This window comes from Polistes fuscatus, unplaced genomic scaffold (genome assembly GCF_010416935.1).
Source record: "Polistes fuscatus isolate 324 unplaced genomic scaffold, CU_Pfus_HIC Scaffold8, whole genome shotgun sequence".
NCBI classification, from domain to species: Eukaryota; Metazoa; Arthropoda; class Insecta; order Hymenoptera; family Vespidae; genus Polistes; species Polistes fuscatus.
This window is the reverse complement of record NW_025113162.1, coordinates 4,690,624-4,718,097: the sequence shown is the minus strand read 5'-3', so window position 1 is coordinate 4,718,097 and position 27,474 is coordinate 4,690,624. Positions and strand designations below refer to the sequence as shown.

At 32.8% G+C, this 27,474-nt stretch overlaps 1 protein-coding gene across 8 annotated transcripts; it reads right to left on the bottom strand.

Annotated features, from left to right (window-relative positions):
- Positions 1-144: 144 nt before the first annotated feature.
- LOC122524970 (F-actin-monooxygenase Mical) lies at positions 145-27,474 on the bottom strand. Of its 8 annotated transcripts, none has more exons than XM_043647492.1 (28): positions 27,104-27,473; positions 21,326-21,678; positions 15,533-15,880; positions 15,118-15,442; positions 14,355-14,713; positions 13,962-14,219; positions 13,588-13,790; positions 13,392-13,525; positions 13,041-13,288; positions 12,841-12,963; positions 12,521-12,751; positions 11,605-11,844; positions 10,751-10,892; positions 10,544-10,665; positions 10,272-10,475; positions 9,944-10,103; positions 9,697-9,857; positions 9,404-9,606; positions 9,103-9,284; positions 8,820-8,944; positions 2,529-6,086; positions 2,405-2,434; positions 1,860-2,004; positions 1,624-1,771; positions 1,443-1,552; positions 1,132-1,305; positions 943-1,057; positions 145-824 (listed from the first exon to the last, which is right to left on the bottom strand). In XM_043647492.1, exons 3-28 carry the CDS (start codon positions 15,830-15,832, stop codon positions 728-730), a joined length of 8,097 nt encoding a protein of 2,698 aa, XP_043503427.1. In that variant the 5' UTR covers positions 15,833-15,880; positions 21,326-21,678; positions 27,104-27,473; the 3' UTR covers positions 145-727. The 8 variants fall into 8 exon arrangements, 7 of the variants coding, with proteins under 7 accessions (XP_043503427.1, XP_043503431.1, XP_043503426.1 ...); XM_043647496.1 differs by lacking the exon at positions 21,326-21,678 and having other exon boundaries at positions 10,272-10,348; positions 10,418-10,475; XM_043647491.1 differs by lacking the exon at positions 21,326-21,678.

Here is a 27,474-nt window from a genome sequence, read left to right as displayed (position 1 = left end):
CCAATCTGTGTTGTATAATTGCTACTAATTTTTTTCATATATTTCTTGAAAAATATGTTATTTGTTACTTGTTTGTAGTTATTAAATATATGTCTGTGACTGATATACCCTAATCATTTTTTTTTTTTATAAAAGAATAAGATATTTTTATAATGAATTATTCGAAGATATTTTATGTATACACCAAACTTTGTTTTCTATGAAGTATGCCCTGAGACTTTTATACAGAGCTCTCTGTTTATGCTCATACATACACACTTCTTGGTACACATTATGATCTCTTTCATTGAGTAGCGCTTGATAATTTTAATTTCAAGTGTGCCGAATTATATTTAATATATTTTAGAGAATCTCATTTATATTTCATTGCACTTGTGTATTATTTGTAACATACAACATTTCTTTTGTTTATGTTTTCTATATCGAAGAAGAGATGAGCCAAACCTTAATCTTAGAAAATTTCAATTATTTGATATTATTATGTACTAATTGCATATTAAGCGTATCATTAGTGTAAAATACTATTTTTTATGAATACTTGAAGAATATGCAATGCGTTTAAAGAGTATCTGCATTGAATTTAAAATGAAAAACATTGAAGCAAAAATAAAATAATATTTGACTGTCCATATTTATAAGTTACCTACAATGTTATAATACATTTTTCAATTAAATTTAATTTATAAAAAAGTAAAGCAGAATCTGTATACAGAGTGCAATTTCTACATTAAACTGAATATTTAGAACCCACTTTTTTCATTGGTATTAATCTGAGGCCCTTAGCCAACATCTGAGCTTCAAGATCACGATCTTCATCCTGATACCTAAAAAAAAAGATATAAATAAATATATTTAATGTTAATAAAAATTCATATATATATATTTTCTTCATATATATATTCTTTTAGAAAATCGACCATAATGGAATATAATTTACAATACCTCTGTCGTTCTTCTTCTAATAGAGCTATAAGAGTATCTCGTTTTTCAACAATCTCTAACATTTCGGTCAATATTTCTCCTTCCTTTTCAACATCAGCGCTAGTCTTTTTTTCATCTAACAACACCCAAATATAAGTTTTATATAATACAAAAAAAATAATCTTAATTAAATACTAAAAGAATGTTTACCATCATCAGCTAAACGTTCACGTAACTCTTGCTGCAATCTTTCGTGACGATCTTCCAATTGTACTTCTTGTGCACGTACCAGAAGTTCTTTTTCATATCTGCGTAGTTCTGTACGTTCTTTCATCAAGTCAAACCATTCTCTTAATAAATCTGCTTCTTCTCTATCTGAACAATCTAAACACATCATATAATTAAAAGATCTCTTTTTAAGATGTATACACATTATTTTTCAACTAATGACAGGTGAAGATTAATCAGATCAATTTTACAAAGGTATACTTTTACTTATCATAAAATAAATAAATACACACCTCCTTCTCCACGAAGTGCTTTTTCAACACTGACACCCCGACTTTCTAACTCTCTTTGCTTTACTTCTGTTTCCTCTAATTTTCTTTGTATTTCCTGTGCCATTCTTAATCTACAAGCCAAACATATTACATTTATTTTCTTATGACACCATATTCATAAAATATTTCTCCATTTACATACCGTTTCAATTGTGCTTGTCGCGTTAATTTTCTCATTGTTTTTGTTTTACGTGAAATACTATTACAAGATCCTTCCGTAACAGTAGCTTTTAGCACTTGTGACGTAGATAAAGCTGCAGTCTTTGTATCATCTTCTGATAAACTATCATCTGACACATGAAAATAAAGTTTTTTATATATTCTAATAAATCATAATATCACAATGTTTTAAAATTAACAATTTGTTAACTAGTTTACCTGAAATGTGTGCTGTAACATTGATATAATCTTGAGGTGGTGGAGGAATAGCTGGAGGATTTTCATTGAGGTAGTTTCCTATAAGCATACTTTCACAAACACTCTTGGGCCGTGTCTTTAATTTTGTAGAATCCACTTTATCAATCTGAAAAAAATATATACGAATGATTTATTTGAATTTGATAAGATATTGATTTTAACTTCATATAAATGTCAGAGTATATTTAATACACACTATATACATGGTTTAAAAGCAGATACTGAAATAAAATCACTCTCCAGAAAAAGCATGATTTTTTCAAATAAAATGCTAATACAACTATTGTCATTTGCTTAAAAAGTCATTACTACAGTGCAAGGGCACAACATTTACTAGAAACTACAATCGGACATGGCGTACATATAAAATTTGTTAAGCATTCAAAAAAGTATACAGCAAACGAAAATAAAATCGTGGTACCTGCATGATATGCAATAGCTAATACAAATACTGGCACAAGTAAACTAATATGGCAAAAGTTAATATCAATGACTTAGTTGCTTACATCTGACCCATCCGAATATGATTTATATAACTGAAACATTTTAAGACGAACCAGTTAGAAATGAATACAGAAACATACGCGTCACTTTCAACGTAAGGTGACATCAAAATTTGCCTTCACTTACTTTGCCTTTAGATTTTGATGAAAGGCGGAACATCGATAGCTTGTCCTTTTGTGGAGAGACCGACGGTTCCTTTTTGAAGAAGAAGTCAGAAACTGCCTGAATAATACTTTTCCGTCTTTCTGGATCCTTCGCTTTTTTCGCATCTCCTTTTATTCCACTGGTTACGTTATCAGAATTTGGCGAATTTGTTTGTTTTGATAATTCGTCCATTGATTTTGCACTTATGGTAGATACATCTTTAAGATTCATTTTTTTTGTTATTGCTTTCATATTATCTGTACTTTTACTCGTTTGAAGCTTCAATCCTGGTTTATTTATAGAGAAGCTAAAAGACCTGCTTTTAATTTCAGGTGATGCCATATCTTCTGTTTTTCTTCTTTCTTCGACCGAATGTTGTCGACGTGCAAACTTCATTTTTAATTCCTTGATTTTATCCTCAGGACTTAATCCTAGATCTTCATCACTTTTCAACCTAGCTCTTTCTCTCGCATCTTGTCGTGCCTTTTCAGTTGTTCGTTTGGCCTCTTCATGTTTGAATCTAGGTGGTGCAATAGGAGTTTTAAAATCTTTGTTTACTTCAGATTGTTCTATTTGATTTGTTGTTTTTGTATAAGAAGTACTTTCATTGTTTCCTGTTTGCTGAGATACACTAGAATCGAGAGTCAGTGATTGCTCTGCCTGCAATAGTTTTTTTGCATCAGCAAACGTCATATTATGAGTGGTATTACTAATTTGTGTTTCTAAAGATGTTGGCACGAATTTAGTTGCAGATATATTATCAGCTATAGTAGCACCGGTAGTAGTAGTAGCAATGTTAGTAGAAAGTTTCGCTGGAGATAGTATAGAACTAAAAGAAGAAGCCCTTGCCGCTCTCCTGGCTTTCTTTTCTGCAGACTTTTGTTTATGTGCAACCAATTTATCCATTAACAAATCTTCAATAACATTTTTTTGCTTAGATCTTTCTCTTGTAATTTCTTCTAATTTACGAGAAGTGGCCGGAGAATTAAGATTATTATTATTAAATGACTCTTGATTTCTAATCTCTTCGGCTATTAATTCCGCTGTTCGAGTTTGTGCTACCAAGTTTTTAGAATTCTTTCTTTTAGATTTTCGGACATCTATCGAATCTTTAGCATTACTAAATTCGGCAATTCTTGATTGGAGACGTTTTACATATTCCAAATAATCTGGGTTACTCGAGTCTGCGAGCGTTTTTCCTTGTTGTATTTGCTCATGTATCTCTTCTTTAGGCACAATGGATTTTTGTGGATTAACAGGGCTAGCAAGAATTGTAATGACCTCACTGGTAGTTGTATCTTCAGCAGGTTCAACTATTAACAGACTATCTTCATCCATAGATTGCAATGAATCATTGTTAATTGTTTCTGAAATAGTTTGTGCCTCTTGGACAGTTTTTGACTCTGCATTATTAAATATTGAACTTTCTTGAAGTTTAGTATCCACAGAATTTGTAGCACCATTTAATTTATTCATAACATCATCCATAGTTACAGGGTTGATTTCAATGATATTCTCATTATTAAGGATTTCCTCTTCTGAACAAATATCGTTTTCACATTCTAATGTTGCTATTGGCGCATCGTTTGTCATATTACTTCTTAAGGAAGTAATGGTTTTAATATTTACAAATTCAACATATCCTCTGTTCTTAAGTAATGCCATATTAGTCGCATCTTGCAGACTATCGTCTAAAAGAGATTCATTATCTGTATCCATATAATCAATGTCCTCTCCATTAGCAAGAAGTTCGGAAGTATTATTAGATGGAAATTCTGTTCTTCCTTCTGATCTGTAAGTATATGCTTGTGTATCATCTGGATTTTCTCTTTTCATCACTGAATTACACACAGATGATTTTCCATGAAATAGATTTGAAGTTTTTCTTTTAGTTACAAATTCAGGATTTATATCAAAATCAGAATCTTGCAAATCATAAGAAACTAAATCTTGACCATCACGAGCCCATTCTGAAAATTCTGTTTCAGTAAGAGCAGCTGTCGTAGTTACGTCGTTTTCCTCTGAATCATCTTGTTTATTAGATATAGCAGATGCTACTGATGCGGAACTACTACAACTGCTTATACTTCTTTGTTTATTATTATCATGTAGATCACATTCCTCTATTTTATTATTTAAAACTTCAATTAATTTTTCATTATTTAAAGATGATTGTACTAAGTGTGCAGCAATTTGTTCATTATTTGGTTGCTCATCTCGTAAGAATGAACATTCAATAGAATCTGGTTCAAATGTTGAACAGATATCTAATATTTTATTCTTATCAATACCTTCATCCAACAAAAGATCTCCATCTGTGCTATGAATTTGAAGCCTTGGCGGAGATAAGTTTGTAGTAAGTAGTTGTTCTCGCTTGTTATCTTCCTCTATTTCAACATCACTTAAAGATAAAGAATCGCTATCGATTTCTGAATCTTCCGAACTGTCCGCTTCTTTAAGCTCTTCTTTGTTTTTAGCCCAATGTACTTCAGGAACAATAATTGATGTTTCATGTAATGGACTACGAGGCCGGCAACTAATATTTTCATCTAAACCCGTAGAAACAGTTTTTTCTGTATTTTCGATATTAACATTCTCTGATATCAAAGATTTTGTATTAGTATCATTAGTTTTATTGGGAGAAATTTTTTCTTCAGTTTGTTTTTTCTCAATATCTTTCATAGATTCACTAACGTTCGGAGCAGTTCTAGATTTTAAAATACTTGTTTCTGTTACCAAATCTGGAAGATGTATCTTAGATTCATCTGATATTCCACTAGTAGCTTTATTTTCGTTAGTAGTATTGTTTAGATTAATTTTTGAAACTAGATTAACTGATAGTGGCCTGACAGATTGACCGGAAAATAACATAGTAGGTGATAATGGAGAAAGTTGAGTATTACTTAAGTGCAATTTGCTTGTGCCTTGTAAAAATGCTTGCATTGTTGGACTTGGTTCAGGAGCTGGATTTAAAAGTTTCTGATGCTGAGAAATAGCATCTGTGAGACTTCTTAATTTTGTATCTACATTTGAAGTAGAACCCGACTTCATAACGGAGCCAGCAAGAGCTGGTCCACCTAGCAAATATCTTTTTTTGAGTTCTAAAGACAATTTAGATGCAATTCCCTCTGTAGAATGCGTGCGATTTAACAGGTAGTCACCTTTCCGTGGATTAACTAATGGTGACAGATTGTTTGTGTTGAAACTAGATCCAAGCATTGGAGATTTTGATTCAGTTTTAATTTCTTGTTGTATTGTTTTTTTTGTAGGGGTTAAATTTCTCAATTCAACTTTACCTTCTGTTTCGTTTTCTTGTTTAAACTTTCCATTAATCGATGATATTATTTTACTTTTCACTTGTACTTTCTTAGGCTCCACATAATTACCCCTGGTCTTTCGAACGTATGCATCATTTATTGTAATTTCTGGAATTTCATGTTGCGTTGGTGTAACTCCATCGTGTTCAAATTCAGAATCTGTAGATATTTCTGTGGCTGAATTTTCTTCGCTTTCTTCTGTCGATCCATCGTCGGAAGCAACCTGCAAATTAATACATTATAATATTATATAAAAATGCTGTATTATATAGTAATATCTAAAAATCATTTAGCATATTAGTATAACAGAAGAAAACTACTAGTACTTATTAAAAGTAGCCATAAAGGGAGAACAATATATGACCCTGTATTTTTTTGTATCTGTGTAATAACTTTAGTATTTCTAATTTTAATGTATTAGAACTATTATTTAAAATAAAGCAGTGAGATTTTTAATAAAGTAATGGCTGGTGGTAATTGTAAATATATCAATAACCTGGCGAGCAAAATCTTTGGTTTTAGTTATATTGCACAAGCACAAACGATTAATTAGTTTCAATATCTGTTAATTTACATTAGTTTAATGCCACGCCATTCACATATATAGAAATTTGTTACCTTACTTTCAAAGGCTTCAGGTCTTATGATATGTATCACCATCAGCCAAGTATTATCTTGTTTTCATGTACTTTATTAACACATCTCACAATACGCTTTAATAATTATTATAAGTTGCAAAATATATGTCCTTGACACAGTCAAGTGCCAAAATTATTTTTTATCACACACAATTCACTCATATCTTCTATATACTTAAAAACTAATTAATTAATATATTTTACGAAATTATACATTTATCTTTTTTAGTTTTATCACTTTTTGAGGAACAAACAGACTTTGTAGACTCGTGTAAGAAAGTTCTTTTTAACAAGGATTGACTATCAGAAGGATAACTCCTTTCTTTTAAATGTATATTGGATACTGACACAGGAATTTGTTCTGTTCTATTAATACTTTTTTGGACATTACTTTTTTTCATGTCAGAATTACTGCGTTGTATGGTTGTTTCTTTATTATTGGAAGATGAAATCGGATTATCTAATTTAGAAGATTTTGCTTCTATGTTCGATAGTGTTGTAGTTTCTTTTGCAATTGATATTTTAGCTTTAGTATTTTTATTTCTTATTGGAACTTCTGGAGTGTAAGTAGATTCAGTTTTAATGATATTATTATTTGAATGACTTGAATATTTACGTTCTGGCCGTTTCGGTATTTCTTCTAAATGGCTAGACATATCTGTATTATTGGATATTTTAATGCTATTTAATTTTAGAAGTGGATCAATTTCATTATTACATATTTCTGCACTCAAACTTTCTGTAATATTTTTATTTTCAGATGCAGGAAGATTATTACTATGACAATTAGAATTTATGATAAAAGTATCATCTTTTTGTATATTTTGATCTATGGATTTATTTATTATAGGAGTATTTTCTATATTTAAAGATTCAGACAAATTTGTAGAAGATTTGAAGGAATCATTATTAGTAGGTATTTTTTCTATCTCTTCTATAACTGTTGATTGCAAATTCTTATCATTGAAAAGATAATCTTCTAGAACACTAATTTCAATTTGTTCATCAATTAAAGAAAGTTCTTTAACACTAGTATTAATATTAAAATTATCTTCCTCCTTAATATCTTTAATATTCACATCATTATCTATTTTTGTATTTACTATAACAGAATTATTTATTTGGTTTTCATTATTGTTATTAGTACTATTTTTCGTTATCTGAAAATATTTCATTATATTCTTTGTATCAACTTTATCAGATAATTTAGGTTTAATGTCCAACATTTGATCATTTATATCAGCAATATTTCCATCGTGAGCGGCTTGTTCTGTAATTTTTTCGTTGAATTTCGTATTAGTATTTATATTGCCCTGAAAATATTTATTCATTTGAAATCGCGCGTTTTCAACAGATAATGGTCGAAGTTCTGGTAATTTTGTTGCATGTTTCATTCTTCTTTGTCTTAAATCATGTTTTAAATTATCAAAAGCAGTATTTTTATGTTCAGATGTTGGACGTTTGATTTTTTCTTTAGGTATTGTTAATTTTGTTGAATCAGCGGAGAGCTTTTCAAGTGATATTTCATTTGTAGGAGAAGGTGACGTCACTGTGACTATTGGACATATGACATCTTCAGTTTTATTTAAAGATAAATTTAATGAATTTTGTTTAATACTATTATTATCACTTATTTCTGTTTGAATTAAATCTTGTTTTGGTATTTCAGATTTATGATCATTGTAATCTCTCATAATAAAATTATCATCATCAACATCCATCAATGCATCTTTAAATATTTCTTGAGTTAATTCGCCAATTTCAGATAATGAACATGATGATGACTGCCTACTTAATTTAGGAGAAGAAGCAATTAAATCTGGTAAATTTTCATTACTACTTACAGAACGCTTGTGAGTCGATTCTGTTGTACTTAAAGATTGGCTAGTCAGAGATTCGTTTGAAAGATCTATAATTTTTGATTTATTTGTGATAATAAGATCTGTAATTATATTTTTCTCATTCTTATTAGTGTTATTACTATTACTATATAATACATCATTATCATTAGTGAAATCTTTATCAATAGTCATATGAGAATATATTGTCTGATTAGTTATGTTTATGCCATTATCATTTACACTTTTTTCAACTGATCCATCTATTATTGTCATGGAAGGTTCTACTGTATTGATTGTACTGTGCTCAATTTTATCAATATTACTTCCAATAATATCATTTTTAAGAGATTCTATTTGATTACTTTGTATATTTGTTATAGAGGGCGTTGTGATATTAGGGTCATGTATAAAAGTGGATTCAGGAAATATAGACAAATCTTGATTTACTGTACTTATAGAGTCTTGACAAATTTTCACCTCTGTTTCTGAACCGGTATCTGTGTCAGAACTCATTGGAGGAACTGGCAACCAGACCTCCTGCTTTCGTAATTCCCGAGCGCGTGCATCATCTTCATCTTCTGTCGCAGTACTGCTTTCGTCTTCTGTACAATTTAATTAAAATATACAATTCTATATATAAAATTAAATAAAATCTACATTATTACATACAATTAAATAAACATTTTTTTTTTAAATTTTAAAGAATATAATTAACTAGTTAAAGTTTCTTACGTATAATTAGTTTATATAATTATAATACCTTCACTAGTATATTCATCACTAGAATCTTCATATTCGTTACTTCCTGTATCAGATTGTCCAGTTGCGTTTTGAGAATTGGAATAACGAAGAGTCCAATTTTTAGCTAATTCTAAAGTCCCCTCTGTGGTCAATGGCTGGTCTATTGCTTCTTCAAAAACTTCATTATCGTCATCTGAATCACTGAGAACATAAATTAAATGATAAGAACAATATAATTTAAAAAATACATTTTAGAGAGAGATGAAAAGAAAAGTTTATTTAATATTAATAAACTTTCTGTTAAGCCTTCATAAATTTACCTCATATCAGAAATATCATCACTGGAACCCATCTCTGCGGCAGAAGCACCAAAATTTCTATCCGTCCATTCGTCTTCGTCCATTTGACTGTGTGCTTCTTCTGTATCTGATATTCTAGCTAAATTTTCAAATTCAATTCTTTCTGGCGTTTGACCGCGATCAAGCAAGTCAAGTCCTACGACTCCTTCTGTTTGTATATTAATCTAATTGTAAAGCAATTTGAAATATGAATATAAAACGTGTAAATTATTACCTGAGAATCATAATTATAATTTGAATAATATAAAATTTACCTTTTCTGGAACTATTGCATCAGTAGACGTATGTGCTACATTTTCTTTATTTACTATAGATTTCTTCTTTTCAATTCTAGCTTTCATAGTACCTGGAAGACCAAAATGTTGTGTGCAATAGAATCGTCCACCATTCTTCAGTCTGTCATATGTATGATTTCCTATAATTTAAAAATATTATACTTTAATATTTTCTTTTGTATTCATGACATTCAGAAAAACTGCTTAATAAGAAAACAATATTAACCTATTCTTAATGAAGTTGAACAATATTCACAACGGAAACAACCTCTATGAAAATATTTGCCTTCTGCACTCAACCTTTCCATCAAATAAACCCTCTTATTACAAAAATGACACATTTCTGAACCTCCTTGTGCAGGTAACGTCAGTGGCGTTTTAGTATTCTGAAAAATATATTCAAATTATTAAACACAAACAAATAGTTTGAATATATAAAATGATGTATTTTATGAACACAACGTGTTTACAAATCTCTTATCCATAATATTAAGTATACATAAACTATTTACACATATAAAAGAGGCTATAAACTGACAAGATATAATATTTACCGATTTCTGCACTTTGAGTTCTGTATCCTGCGTTTTACTTGAAAATTGCTCAGCCATAGCTGAGACTTTATTGTGGCCTAGTACATTACCCTCTTTAATCTTCTTGTCAATATTTTTAAGGGTATTATCAATTTCCGCATACTTACTATCTGCGTCTTTTGCATCATGCCCCTTCTTCTCCATTTTAATTTGTCGAGCTAAAAACTGAATAAAGCATATAGAGATCTGATAGATATTCATTTTTAAATAATGTAATATTATTTCTAGCCAACCTGTTCTCGACTCCATTTCGGCACTCGTTCTACTTTGTCATGTCGTATTCCATGGCCCATTTTGTTTTCTTCTATTTTTCTTTCTATTTCCTTAATATTCCAATCGGTTTTTTCAATTTTACCTTAATATATTATAGATAAATATATATATAGTTATTATTTTTTTAATGTAAAATATATAATTTAAAAAATTATAAAATAACCAACCAATAGCACGTAGAAGATCTCTCGGTTTTTTTTCTGGCAATCCAGAACCCTTCAATTTGTGTTCAATATTTTTTATTCTTCCAGAAAATTCTTCATCTATTCCATACCTATGATGACTGGCATGTAACTTAGATTCTCTGTCCTGTGAAAAATGTAAAATACATAATTTTAAATTAATAATACTAGCATATTAAAAACAAATAAAACAAAATACTAAAAACAAAACAAAACATAACAAATAAGTATAAAAAAAGATAAAGAATAGAAATTATACATGCAACATAAACAGAAATTTTGAGCTTCTCAAGCAGTGATAAAGAGCAATGCCTATACATTATTGTAAATATTATATAAATTGAAAATTTAGAAGCCAATTATTAAAAATCGCGCGTACATATACCATAACAATAATAATAATATTTTTTTATTTGTATTGAAAAAAATAAAGATTAAATTTAAAACATTCCATGAGTAGTTGTTATACAAGTAACGATCATTTTTTAGAGTTTTCAAGTACTGTATTAATTGGTTTCTAAATGTTACCATCGTGATTCCTAACAATGCTCACACATACGTAATATCAGTAAATGTTTTTGTATGTAATAATTATTTTGTAGCCTGCATTCATCTTTTATTTTCAAAGCAATTGTTAAATTCTTGTTTCGTGGCATAGTATCATTCCATATTTATTTTTATAAGAAAGTTTGTATCATCATTGATAGTGGTTAGAAATTGACAGTAAAATTTTATGATAAAGCAATTGTAAGACAACACTTTAGAGCCAAACACCAGAAAATTAACGTTTCTTTCAAAAACGTAAGTAATTGTCTCACATAACACAGTATCTAGCTTACTGGATGCAAGATTTTCTGCTCCAGATCTTTCACTCTATCCTTGAAATCTGGAGCAGTCTGACGATATAAGAATATCGAGTAATCCTCAAAAGGCTCATCTCTTTCCCGTTTTGCATTTGCTTGCAGCATCTGCATACTTTTGTAGAATTGTTGTGTTGCCATTTTTCGTAAGAATTGTCGCCTCTTCATATGTTCGACACGATTCTTTTCTATTTCATCGAGTCTTTTCAGCCTTTCCTCCTTCACATTAGTTTTTAAAATGTATAGTATGTGTTAACTTAATCAAAATAAACTACTTATTTTTGACAAATTCAATCTGTCTTCAATATTTTGCATTGTGTTTTGTATATTATGTAATAATATGTTACAAATATATTCATGTTGTTACTATGTATAAAAAAAAAAAAAAAAGACCATCTTTTTTACAGTAAAGCTTACTAAGATTTAAATATATTAAGCATATTTATCTTTCTTTCTTTTACATGCAAAGAAGCATATTTTACTATTGTCAACAATTACGAATTTTTTTTCGTAATATTTTCTACGCGCATTTTATAAATAAATTAAAATATTTCAGAAGATAGCATTTGTATTGTTTCAATATATATACAAATATATATAAAAATTTTGTATGTAACCGATAATCTTCAAACGTTCCATTCATATTTGGCAGATCATGCATGACAGTCAGAACGCAATAACCTCTTCCCGTAGCACAGTGACCGTAAGTCCAAGAATTATAAATAAAGATATGAATAGCCCATGAAGTATTATATCTTCGAATTTCTGCCACCGTGACTATAAGAGCGTATAATAACTGTTTATAATAATAGCTCGCGTATTCTAATGTTATAACTAAAATCTTAAACATTGTAAAAGCATAGCATTATTTGAATAATATATATTTATCTCTTACCACTGTTGCACCAATCTTCTCCATACTTCGTCTTTTCCTAGACCGCCGGCTGATAGTATCACCTTTTTTATCTCCATGCTGCTGTATATTTTCACTTGATTGCCGTATACGTGAATGTCTTGCTCGTGATGCACTTTCTTGTTTGACAATATGTCCAAGTAGTTGTGCTTTCTGTTCGGCCGTCAAATGGCTCAGTATTAGATGCGATGATATTTCTTCATTGTCTAATTCCTATAATCGTCGTAAATCATAGATGAGAATAACAAATAAAAACTTAACGATAATTTAATTATAATAATATTTTTGTAAATTTTATTTACCAATTTAGGATGTTTTATATGTGGTATCTCTCTACGGAAAGCTTCGTATATTTGAGTTAAATAAGAAAACATAGCTAATTTATCAGGAACATCGCACTGAGACATTTCTTCTCCTGTCATTATCTAAAAATTATATATTAACATAACATGAATATTATTCAAATAAATTATTCATTTTCAATTATTGAATCATCATTTACCGGAGGTATGCCTAGTTCCTTTTCTAAAATATCAAAAGCAAGCTGATTATTTGTTGTTGCTTCCGCTGTTTGTAAACTATAAAAATCGATTAAGTCAGGTCGATATCTGTGTATAATGGCACAGATAGCTAAACCACTTTTAAAAGAAGCACCCATATCTTCTATATGTATGCCTTCATAAAGAGCAACCTGCTTTTGTAACCAACGAAGCAATACGTCCGGATGCACTTGAGAATCTGCTCTAAGATCTATAACAAGTGAAAATGTTCATCCAATAGCTGTATGAATGAAAGAACAACCTTATTTTATTATTACGGATATTTAAAAAGTAATAATTAAATTATATTTTACCACGACGTCGCCGTTTCTTAGGGATATCAATTTCAGGCTGTACAGCTGGTTGTTTAATTATCTCTGGATCATCTGTATCGACCAAACTCAGCACTTGTGCAGGAGTAACCGAATGAGAATTCAAATTCGGATACCTATGTAAAAAGAGAATAACATTAAAATAACATGTAATGTAGATAGAAACAAGAACTTCTACCTTGTATGAGGATCTAAAGTGTATGCGGCATAATCCCTATTTAAATTCTCTGGAGTAGTCTGACCAAGAAGTCTGTATATCGATTCTCGTTCAGCTATTACTTCTAATGGTGTCAGGGAAGTACCCCATCCTTTTATTGCCCAACAAGCATCGAGTGAACTAAGAAATCCTCTTGCACAACCAGACCCGGTTGGCCAAAATGGCTAAAACGATTGTAAATTTTGTTTTAATTGTAAGACTTGATGCGACAAATATAAACCACTTTAATTTGAAATTTGGAAAAGCTAAAGATAAAAGAAAATAAAGCTAACAATCAATGAAGTTTCTAATGGAATAACTAATCGTTTTTAGATTCTGTTTGACAGATAGCATACCTCAAGAAGACTGTCCCCGACTAGAATCATGAGTAACCTATGCCCATTACGATTTAAAACACGACTTGCGTTTTCTGCAGCGTACATTGACGTAAAATCGAACATGGCCACGTCCGGTTGACCGTAATGATTAACGGCGAATTCCATGTCCATCATTTGATACTCCGTCGAAAATTCCGCAGCTTCTCTGGCATATAACATCAATGCTTCTCGGTCTACATTTTCCTTAGCCAAGAGCTTAGCAGTATCAGCATGATCCTGAAAATGAGCCATTTCAAATTTGAAATAAGTATCGCTTCATTTCTATAATATCATTTTCAACGAACGAACGTAATTATGCAATAAAGCCTTTAATCGACAATAATTTTGCTACAGATACCATGTGATTTTCACCTGAAGAATAACACCTTTATCGATCAAGCTGTGTTTCTTGGCGGTCATGACGAAGTAATGTGTATCGTCCTTGTAATAGACAATGTTCTCTAAATCGATACCCGTTTCTTGATACAATTCCTTGAAAAACTTTTGATTAAATATAAAGGCGACACCGCTGATTTCTTCAACTCGTGCTTCGGCTTCAGTTCTCTTATTTATGAAATTAGCTGTTATCGCAATAGCGAGTTTCCCACGAAACTCCTTGCGTTTAAAACCTTCAAGAGTATTTCTTTTTCCATCGGCACCGATAAGCACGTCGAATTCGTATTGCGATACAGGATGATCGGCAGGTGAGGTCTTGGCTCTCCATCCAATCTCTATGAATCAAATGAATGCAAAAACAAATTGAACTTTGATAAAATAAATCCAAAGAATTATCAAATTAATTATAGAATGCACATGACTCGTTCATCGACTTCGCATTAAATAAACATGTTATTCCGATTGCATTTAGACTTTTTTATGTACTCTACATATAATACATGCACCTTCTGTTCGTATGATGTTATAGCCGAGGCTAACAGACATCTTTGAATAACAAATGAACTTTGATAACTTTTAATCCTCCGTCGGTTTGATAATTTCAATGAACTTATTAATTGTTACGAATAGAAACATATTTTATTATCTCGAACGTATCATGCTTTGAAAAAAAAATACGATGTTTTTAAATGAAAATTAAAATAGTATCATCATATCTCTAGTGAAAGGAAGTACTTACTGGCTTCCTCTTGATTATCCGGTGGTGGTATCAACGATTCGAAGCTGACGCTCTCATGGAACTCAACGCCAAGAATAAGGGCGACCTTGAGTAAGATGCACTGCAGCTGTCTTATGCTGATATGATCGATCGAGCCAGCACAAAATTTTCCAAAGAATTTCTTTGCACCTAATCCACGGAGATCTTGAATAACGAAGGGCCAAAGATGTAGAACGTTATTTCTAGACATTCGATCTCTTTTCTCAACGACCACGACCTTTGCACCTAACAACTGTGCTTCTATCGCGGATCGAAGCCCGCAAGGACCACCTCCTATGATCAAGACCTAGGAAAAAAAAATAATTCTATTTAATCCTTTCCCTTTGAAGAGAACACATATAATCTATATCCGATGCTAGAAAAGGATTGAACTCACCCTCGCATTAGGACATGCCTTTCCGCGATTGTAGCACTTGTGATTGGCCCTTTGATCAAATTTCTTCCACAAGGCTTGCGCCTTCCACGATCGCAGTTTCGACTTCAATTTTGGATAAAATTGACTTATCGTATTCGGCTTGATCTTGAGCAACTCGCAAAGATTTCGATAATGGCCGAGTATAGACTTTAGGGTAGTGGCATTGCAGAATTGATCGAAGACATCACCAGCTATAGCCGCCTCCGGTGAATTCGCCGTTGTTTGATGTTTCTTACCCAATTGCTGTTGTTGCTGATCCATTGTGTTACACCTGGACTCTTACCGATAACGTAGTCGATGTATCATTACCTATGGTTAAGCGAACGTTCGCGGTTATGTAACTTCCACCTTCTAAGAGATCCGATCGCGTGAAATTGAGAAGAATAAGTGGGAAGAACTAGCTATACGATCGGCTTGGCAAAATGCTATCCGCAAAACAGAATGTATGTTACCAAGTTGTTATTCGCATACGTATTCCGTATACATTGTAACCGCATGGGAATTACATACAGTCAGTTAAAGAAATATATATATAACGATATACGATTATATGATAAAGACGATAAATATAATGCGTAGAAATGACAAAAAAAAGTTATTTTTCGTTAAAGTATGACAAAGTCTTCTCTTATTTCATATGCAAATCACTGATCTCTTCTAGAAAATTCTATGTATTCTAATGCGCATATAACCGCAAAGAATGCAATTATTCGTACCACACTGTACAACCCTAACGTAATAATATTGCATTTGCTACCGTTACAAGTCCCAATAATTTTCTATAATATCAAAAACGACCAATAAATTTAGAATTATTTTATGATTTACCAGCACGTAACGAGGATAATCAGAAAATACGGGATCAGCAACCTAGATTCAAGTTTTGCTTTAGTCTCCTCCTTTTGGCATGTTAAATAGCATAGAAATGTAAGTATAGAATGTATGTAAAATATGGTGTTATATACAAAAGGAGAGTGCAAATGTTTATTAACACACTGCTGAACGTTAATATATTCTATATTCGTAACACGCCGAAACGACTTCCGTGTTTGATAGAAAGAATCAAATAAAATAGAAACCAGGAGTAATATTTATAAGAATTATAAACAGCCAAGCGAATTGTGAAATCTGTTAAAACGAGCAAAAGCATGCATTAAACATTCGAGCTTTAATTAGTTTTAATCGCGATATCGTGTATAATACAAACCCGTAACAACTATTCCATGATCGCATCATAACCATCGATCTTATTTCTTCCTTTTCTTTTTTTCCTCTGTTAGATTTTTATGTTAAAGGAAGTAAGAAGAAGCACTCTCCATGCTTCTGCATTCCGAATAAAGTTACGAAACATGAACAAGGCACACGTGACTGCGACTAACGCACACGTAACTATGAAATACTAGGCCCTATTGATTTTTCATTACCTAAGATAGAACAGTCACTAGTGTTATGAGGCTCAAGTAGGTACTAGTAAATAAATTCTGACTTCTCTTTCTCGGCAACCGTACGATGACGATCATCCTAAGTAAATGTCACGATCTCTGATAATGTCTTAAAGACAGTCACTTTAATCTTGAATCATTTACTAGATTGCGTTTTCTCTCTTTCAATGTCTTTTTATCAACTCGTATTAGTGATAACAACTTATATAAATAAATATATACAAATTAAAAATGTACTTATCACACGTATACAGTATTGCTCTATGTTAGGTCATGTTAAGAAACATTAGCATCACTTTGATATGCATATCTATACGGACGTAAATTGTTGTCTTTCATTGTAAACTCATATCCGATGAATGTTCTCTTGAAAATATAACCAGTAGATTTAATTCCGATTAGATATAAATCTTAGTAACTACAATTGTTTAAAGTCCATTGACATTGAATTTACCGTAAGTTTTCATTATTTATCTGCTGTCCACGAAACAATTGTCCCGAATACTAAATACTAAACGTAACTGAGAATGATTTGAAGTGGGTAATCAGTTCACTGGGTTATCTATTAGAAGCTATACCAAACGAATGGAAATTGAGCAATCAACGTGTCGTTGTAGTGCCCTTTTGTTAAATGTTATTTTGGTCCTGTAGTTAACGTAATAGTATCGCAGTAGTAATCGAGCTTTAATTCGTATTAATGAACGTAGTAGAATGAGTCTGACTCTCGTAAAATAGTATCTACCTGTAGAAAAGAAATATATGTTCGATGATGTTATTGAAGTAATATCAACGTGTTTTATCTACTTCCATTTAAGGTAATTCCTATTAAATCGCACGTTATCGATAATAGATCGATATCGGTACAAGCAGATGGTGTAAGTATATATATATATATAATGAGTGAGTTTTATATCAAACAAAACTTATCTACTAATGATAGTAAGCCAAGAAAAACGCCAAGAAAAACGCGGATCCCAAGGGAAAGAAACCCTCTTTACTTTGTATACTTGTATTTTCCCCGTTTACTCGTGCAAACCTTCGATTCTCAAGCGTCGCGAAGCGAGAGCTTATCTGTTTTATCTGAAATAAAGGCGATCGTAGAAAATACGATCTCCGAAGAGGGTAGCTTAGCCATTCGCCTCTATAAATACGGTGGTCGAGGAGATGGGCGAATGAACGGTCGAGATGCAATTCCACGAGGAGAGAACTAGGGCGGCCGGTTCTTGGCGACCAATTTTATAACGATCGTGGGCGTTGAGAGGGAAGATAAAAAAGAAAGAAAAAGAAAGAAAAAAGAAAGAAAACTTTGGCTGGGATGGACACGCTCGCTTGCGGGTTCTTTCTCAACGAACAAAGAAAGAGAATTGGCTTTCCGACAAATCTACATTTTCCACCGATTTTCTTTAACTCTATGCGTGTGCACGTCTTTGTTACCACTTTCGCGGAAGATTTAACTAACATAAGGTTAAATCGTGGATTTATTAGCATTCAAGTCACGGTACGTAAGTAAGTACTTACGTACATACATATTTCGATCGTGGGACTTTTATTTCGGATCAAAAGGGGAAAAAGTAAATGGATTTCTTTATACATGTAGGTCAGAATTTACGATTGAAACTAGCCCTTTTCTCACGTTTCCACGTTAGACGATAAAGGCTTTTCGTGGGCGAATGAAAAAGTTCGTGGTTGAAACTGTAACAATGCGGGCACCGAGTAAAATCAATGTGATAAGAATAGCAAAGCGCGTTTGATCGAGTGAACGCGCTCACGTGCTCGGCAACGAGAATGTGCAGGTCCACGTCGGAGAATGCACCTAAGTAGTGTGTTGTTGAACGTGCTTCGTTGTTGTATGCAAGCTATGAGAAGAGAAAGAGGGAGGATGCAAAGGTCTTCAACCTACGCGTTGTCTGCTAGTCGTCTTCCGTTAATATCGTTAATGAGCGTATGCACAGCCGCCGTTGAGTTCATAAAGGTTCCTGCTGCATGTAAAAGAAAATACGCCAGCTCTCACTCTCTCTTTCTTTCCTTCCTTCTTTTTCTCTTTTTCCTCTTTTTCCTACTGTCAAAGAAAGTCAACCTCTGCGATATAAAGATCAAAGAGTGTAGTGCAAAATTTCGCAACCACTTAAAACAGTAACCTTACAAATTTTGAAGTACTCCGTGAGCATAATTTTTCAAAGTTGATTATCCTCTAAACAACTCGATCATCTCACATGACTCCATCCTCTCTCCAAATTTTCTAACAGATTAGACTGTAAAAGAGGTTTTCATTACGGTTTATTACGACCGAAAAAAAAGAATGAAGAAGAAGACGAAATGAACTTCCACCGGATGTGTAGTCAGGCTTCGGGTACTAACAATTCAAATGCGGGACGAAAATGAAGCGTACACCCTCCTACTGTTTCGATCTAAGTACCTTGAATAAAGTTAAATCATTAATTAAGTCTGCTTAATTAAGTCGATAATAGCTACGTCATTCACTTAATTCCAGTGTTTGCATTTTAATAAGAAATGTATCGTTATTAATCAATCTACGAACACGTTTTCACGATTATCAATATTGTAAGATGAGAAATAGCATTTTCACGGCGTAGATAAAAACTACATCTCCCGTTTCTTAAACTAATGTAAGATATATATTTTTAGATTCTGCGCGAGAAAGTAGTCGTTCGACTCGTTCAGAATAATAATATTACAAGGAGGTCCAAGAACTCCTAACGCGTTTTAAGATGAAAACAGAATGTACAATGTAAAAATAGCACGTTAGTATTAACAAAAACCATAAAGTATATTTAAATAAAGATATTAAAGATTCTCTCTCTCTCTTAGCGAATGAAATATTGTGAGTTATATATCATATAAATCGACGACTTTGTTGCCAAGAAAAGATGACGAATGAAGACGTAGGCGAAATCACTGATGCAAGATCGATTAAATTAACTGGTACACATCCTTCGATACTTGATAACTGATACGAGTTCATTTATCTATTCTCACTAACTGTTATGCCTATTTATGTTAACGCAAGATCAACTAATGCGACACAGTGTATCGTACAAAAAATATTTGTTTACTTCCTTTCATTCATCGAATATAATTATTTTTATTCTTGAAAATTTATCACTTTTACTCTAACATCTCTTTTCCTAGCTATATAAAAATTAAAACAAAGGGTTCTTATCAATGAGTATAATTGTATTTATTGTCATACCATCTAGTGATTCAGTTTTCCTTAAGATTTTCAGAATAAACATTAGTGGAATAAATTCTTTAGACATATGTCTTTTGACTCATCCGATGACGCAAAAAAGAGAAAGAGAAAAATAGATCTACACGAGTCAGAATGCCGATTGTAATCAAAATTGTCGAAAAGAGCAAAGATAACAATAAAGGAAATACGAGAATGAGAAAGAGATTTCTATTTCTATTTCTTTCTCTCTCCATCTTTCTTTGTCGTTTCTCAATGTGACGTTATCAAGCAGACCTTGACTTTACTCCCGGGAAATCTACATGCATGCTATTTTCATAGTAAGAAAAACGATTCTAAAAGCTACACCAGAGTCTTCCATTTCTTTTCTTTTTTAGTCCGTCGACGCAATTTGACGAAGAAATCAAATAATAATAATAAAAAAGCATGAAACTACCAACGTAACTCGGCTCGTTACATTCACCGCAAAGTTTTTTCATTGGATTCCAGTGGTGTTCTTTGATGGCAAAGTTCCATCGTGTCGGACAGCCAGTCACGGTGAAAAGAATGAAAGAAGCACGTATTCTAAGTGCCTTCCTTCTCTGCCTGATACCACTCGTGCACAGTGTTTCAAGTAGAGCACTACGGAAATTCTATTCGTCGCGACACCGAGTAATTACGACAATCCACCGTTTCTTATCTCTCCGCCTAACATATTCGTTAGGCATCGCGATCGTCCGACGCAATTAGAACAGCACGATCGTGGTGCAAATGAAGTATGCGCATACGTGCACTTGAAGGGTGAACATCGTTCCAACATAGTTGCGAAAGTAACTATATTTTAAATGAAAATCAAGGATGGAGAACATCAAAAGAGAATATAGTACACACTAACGAGCTATATTAAAAATGAAATGCATGTCTTTCTCAACTCGGCCTTTAATGCTTCGATTATTAAGGTCGAATATTAATGTAAACGTCATGAGCCAATCAAATTCTCACGCTATTTTCCGTCTTTTATTCATCAAGATTAAACGAACAAGCATCTCTTCAAGACAAATCTTCATCATGATTGATAACAAACGTTACACTTGTAATGAAAAATATGATATGAAATTTACTCACGGAAGAATCTTTAAATTATCTCGGAGTATTCGCGATCACGTTTGCAAAGCTTTCTACGTCAAAAAGGACGCGAGCCAGATGTCACTGCTGGTAAGAAGAAGGCAGACACCCTATTCTGTTCGTCGTTATTCATTGCACCCACTGCAAAGGATAAGCAGGGTGCAGCAGGCAGCACCCTTTATATGATATATAGCTAGCCCTTCCTGCTGCATTACAGTTTCTTGATTTTCGTAGGTACTTCGCATCGTCGGCAGCCACTATTGGTGTTCCCTTCTCTTTTACTTGAACGAGGGGCGAATACAAATGGATCTCTTCTCTCGTTTACAGCGAGACGCTGTGCATCCGACATCAAACTACAACGCGTAACAAAGATATATGTATATATAGAGAGAGAGAGGAAAGCAGAAGCTGTATATTACACGATTTCGTGTAAAAAGAACATAATCTTAACGCTAATGAAAACGGTAGAAGAAATATAAAGAAAAAAATATAAATATAACAAGAGAAAGATCTTATAAATGAGATAAAAAAAAATAATCAATCGGAAATCTAAAGACAGATTTGCTAAGAAGGTAGGACAAGTTATAATGGAAAGTTACGGGCGTATTCGTAGGAGTGCTGTATAGGACGTTGTATCGACGAAGGAAGAAGGAACGATTTGCATATAATCGGAAATATGTGGGAGCATGAGAAAGAGAAAGACATGGCAAGAATAATGCTGACGGAAGAGAAGACAGACTATACTATCATCGGCAGGCCGATTCATAGCGAACGATAACATCTGCTCGAGCACAATATGGGAACCGTGATAACACTTATCGCTCAGAACTGTTTCATGTATCGTATCTTTTAACAGGTATATTGCATCGAGATAAACGTACCACGACAAAGGATCATCTTACAGAAACAAGACGCGTTTTATCGTCCACAAGGAAGAGAGAAAAAGAAAGGAAAAAAGATAAAGAATCCTTTGTTAAATCTTACCTCTTTATTTTCGAATTCCTAATGAAAAAGAAAGCTCGAAAGAGAAAGAAAGACTCTACGAAGTCTCCTCGTTAGGTGGCTACACAAACGCCAGATCAAATGTCTTCTGGCTAACTCTTGTTTTCTTTATAGAGACATTATCGTCTGCAAGAACATGAGTTTAATCAAAACACTTGACCAAGAAAAAGGAAAAAAGAAAGATAGGGACAGAAATTACTTTAATTATCCTTCGAAACGCCTTAAATTATACTTAAAGACGATTTCTTCGGTTACCAACGTGTGACAGTTCTAATTTTGGAATGATTCGTCATAGCCCTAACGCGAAGACCTACGCTAAAAATAGGCTCGATGTATTGCGAGATAGAGTTAGAAAGAAAGAGAGTAAGAGAGAGAGAAAGATAGAAAGAGAAAGATAATGAGAGCCGTACGTAGATATAATCTTTTTTCTTTTTTCAAATTTTGATAAACGAAAAAAAAGGCGAATTCAAAATTTCTTTCGAGTCTGTCATGAACCCAACTATCTCCTTAGTAACGCAAGCGATAGAAAGTGGGAGGCTGTTACTGCTGCTGCATCGTTCAAATTAGGCATATCGCCACCCCACGCAGTTTAAAACCCGAAGGTGGGATTGTCAGACACGCGGGATCACCGATGACGCGTCTCGAAAACCATCTACTTTAAAGGAAAGATCGAATTTATGAACGATCTTTGATACTTTGTATTCTCGTTATCTTCACGACGACCATACCTCTGGGGAAGGGATTCTAATTTTTATTTACGACTTAATAAAATACATTTTGCTGGAAAGAAAGGAAAAAAAAGAAAGAGAAGGAGAAAGAGAAACCTTGAAAACGGCTTAGAAACTAAATTACATTTCATTGTTATTGAGGAAAATAGAAAGACTTGCGTGCGGTTTTACATTTGAACGTGAACACAGGGAATTACAAATGGAGGTCGAATTATCGTAATGTTGATTCCAGCGATATATAAGCGACCATTGTGATAATGTCTAATGCACATGGGATTAACGCTACGTGGAAAATTAGTCGCAGCTGCAAAATAGTGTCCTTGGAAACGGAAGATTCTTTCTAACGTTTTATTTCTCGAAGATCTAAACGACGATCTTTGTACTGATCTTTTGATCGTTAGCACAGCTCGTTGTTCCAAGTTGTGATTAATCAAATTGGATAATTGAACAAAAATTTCACAAGAACGCGCAGAATTATAGTTACCTTTTGATTTATATATAAAGAAAATGTATTGTAAGTCCAAAAATAGAATAACCTGTTGCACGTTCAAGAATAGAACATTAATGGAGGATATTTAAAAAATCTACTTTAATACCAATTTTTAACGATAATAAAGCAACGTTCATCACGTATCAATTTCTTTTTTATACGATATGTATAAACTCGCATCTCTATATATAAATACATAGATACAATTGGAAAATGCAAAAACCAACATTTCTATTGAAAGTTGACGAAGAATGACAATAAAAAAGAAACAAGAAGTTGCAAACAATTTCTAGAAGGTATCGTAGTTGAACGAAAAGAAAATGGCGACAAACGGTAAGAAGACAAATACGGAAGTTAGAACGAAAGAAGGAACGAATCCTATCGGTGACTCTAATAGCAATTAGAAACACGAGACAATTGAAAGAGTAAAAATAGTAGACAAATCTATTCGCCTCCTCCTGCACTCTAAACTATGCTTTAACCAGCGTTCCCTTGTGACACGTGGTTATTGCGAAGAATCTCTCTCCTAACATTTTACTACGATCGATTAAATGCGGAACATGATTCACTAAACATTTTCCTAAGCGTGACGTAATGAATCTTTTTTCTATCTAACGATTTCTTTCCGAGATAAACTTTGCTTTAGAAAAAAAAGATCATGATCTACGATGGAAACAAATTTAATCTCCTATAAAATTATTAGGTATATACTTGCTTATCAGTAACATAGGCTACAGTGGTGGTGGTAGTAGTAATAATGATAATAATAATAATAAAAAATTACCAATTATTAATAAATATAGTAAAACATAATATTATTTCTAATAAATATGAGGCAATACCATGACTATTTCATATAACAATACCGCAATTTCCTAGTTATTTATTTAATCATTTCCACTTTAACCCCAATAGTCATCTTCCTATTGCATAGCTTACATATATATAATAGTTATATATATTTAATGTCTCAAAAAGCCTCTTTGTATTGGATTCATCCCCATAAATATCTTAAAGGGCCAGACATCTTGACATCCGAGAAAACATACATGAAATATTATAGTAATAATAATAAGACTAAAAATAAGAAGAACGAGAAATACATGTATCTTGATCTTTTTTCTTATTAAAAAAAAAAAAAAAAAAAAAAAAAAGAAAAAAATAAATAAAAAATAAAAAGAATCACGAAGAATATGAACGTGACGAAGAAAAGAGATCTACTCACGCGAAACGTCGACTCTTCGTAGCATCAATACTAACTTGCCACGGATGCTACCGTCGATTCACGGTATGCATTTCAATCGTGTATCTAAATTCGTTGCCTCCGCTCAAGAATCCCAATCGATTTATAAAGAGACGAACGAAGCTTGTACAAAATTACGTATATATCTATGTAACGTCTTTTAATACTCAGCAAGCGAGGTGCAAGGATGCGAAAATATTTACATCTACTTGAATTCAATAAAATCAAGTAGTAATATACATAACAGAAACGTGTAATAAGAAGGATAGTGCTTTCATGCAAATATCCAATTTATTTCTTGAAAAATTTAATATCATCATATATTAATTAATATATATTTATGTCTACTTAATATGAAAGAACATTCTCTTAACTTCGAATTAGATAATCAAACAAATATAAAATGTTAACGAATGACAAAAAGAAGTGATGTGAGATGAATGCTCGAGGGTAAAATGCGTCAACGGTCGGTGCAATTAGATCTTTTATTTCTTTGTCGACTCGCGCTAAGCGTAAACGGTGCGCCACATTCGAATGAGCTTGAACAAGTGTGACGTATAACATACCTAGTCGCCGTTGCAATTATTATTGCTATCATCCCGAATACCATCATATTCAGCTTCCTCTAACAGACGGAATGAGTTTAAAACGGATGCACGGGAGTGGTGCATCAACAGAAGAAGGCAAAAAATAATGAGAGCAAGCGGGCAAATAATAGGCGTGAAACGGAAAGATTAAAAACATTAGATCTTATTAAATTATTTCAATATGTTATGCATAAACCGCGAGTATTATTAAATGACGCAGAAGAAAAAAAGAAAAATTTATATTTAATTATAATATTGTTCGCGTTACACATACACGGAACAGTAGAGATACCACACGAATACGATATAGAATTCTTACCACTGTTCCAGATTTATATATCTTTGATGTGTTCCCATCTCACAATCAGTGAAGAGAAGATGAAAGGGTTCTACATTTCAGGTATTATTTGAAAGCGTTCGCAGGAAATACTGAGCACGAATTTAACCACTGCACATTTCACGTCTTATCCAGATCTAGGTTATCAACAATGAAAATTATAGAAACTATACGTAGTTGCATGATTTCAAATTTATTCTTTCAATTCAGACAAAAAAGAAAAAAGATATTAAAGATTATTAATAATACTCCAACAAGCAACGTCCTTTGTCAACTATGTTAGAAAATATGCAGTAGCAGTTCTTTACCTTTGTCCTGCACAAGGAACAAAGCGTTTGAAAATATCTTACGTTCTTAAAAAGCCATCGAGTCTTGAAACTTATCCTACAATAGACTACATAAAATATATTTATTGAAAAAAATACAAGTCCCATATACGCAGTATTTGAAACTGGATTGTCATCGAGAATGCATAATACATGCACCTGAACGAAAAACGTGCTGAACTCGTAATGATATGCTTGACAATATCTCGTCAGCTGACGACGGATGAAGATCATTTGCGATACGATGGTAAAGAACTAGAGTCAACGACACCATCCGTTTGATTATTCGCAAACCATAACCACTTGGTGGGCTTTAAAATTTATTTTCGTAACGCATCATTCTTTCACGACAAGCCTCGATGAATTCACAATGTGTTATCGGCCGTGACATTGACGCACCGATGATATCTTTGTATATCACGAATTCAGTTTTGACTATAAAAAAGCGAGCAAGAGGTAAACAAACCTTGTAATGCAATCCAGGAAGACAATAGTATGTATTTATGTACATGCATATAGGAAAAAAAAGACTGCTGGCTTGGCAGAGTCAATTTTGACAACCCTTTCTTTTCTTCTCCAATCTGATTTTAAGGCGCTCGCATGCAGATATATTTCGCAGAGCACGATGGATCTCGATGATCTCGCAGAATGTGTCGATCGATAGAAAAGCTGCTTGTTTCCTCTATATTTATAATTTGCGATATAAAATGTTTTTATCGAGATCTCGATAAAGATTCGATGCAACGATATGAATGAAGTACAAATTGCGATATGTAAAACACAAACGGGTAGGGCCGATAATTTGTCGTGCAGCAAGTTATATATCTATAAAAAAGAAGCTAGACAACAGACTGTATATACGTGTGGAGAAACGTTCGAGAAGAGAAAGGAAAAAATAGAAAGAAAAAGATAAATAGAAAGAGATGTAGAGAACTGGATAAAAGAATAAAGAACCAAGTGAGAAATGACAAAGAAAAAAATGCGATAGAAGAACAGAAGAAAGCAAAAAAGTAAAGAAAAGATAGAAAGAAAGAAAGTGTTCGAAAGGTGCATATAAATACGTACATGTCAAACGAAAGGCCGCAACATGCACTTCCAATTAAATATACGAGGGCCACACCAAGAGCGCGCGTGCCGTTTCTCGTTCTCATTACGTCAAACACACGCGTGTATACATTCGTGGCGCAAACCGGGTTAGCATTCATCACATACCGCAATCAAAATCCTTTCTTTCTTTTCCTACCACTCACATGACAGTTCATTAGTTCTCTACCTTTTTTTACGACTAGCGAGGAGGTAACTTCCACCGTCCATCCACCATTAACATCCCGCGGTTTCTCTCCGTTTCTCCGAACTGTGGCCTCCTTCCACCGCACGGCTGCGCCACACTACGACACGACTTCGAATGTCGTCTAGTTTAATGGTGGGGGAAAAAG

Excerpts from the sequence above, each read along its gene's own strand:
- LOC122524970 (XM_043647492.1), bottom strand. The coding sequence starts at position 15,832 with ATGGATCAGCAACAACAGCAATTGGGTAAGAAACATCAAACAACGGCG. Across the intron at positions 10,476-10,543 it reads CGAAATGGAGTCGAGAACAG|TTTTTAGCTCGACAAATTAA; the intron begins GTTGGCTAGAAA and ends TGCTTTATTCAG. Across the intron at positions 1,306-1,442 it reads AGCACTTCGTGGAGAAGGAG|ATTGTTCAGATAGAGAAGAA; the intron begins GTGTGTATTTAT and ends TGATGTGTTTAG.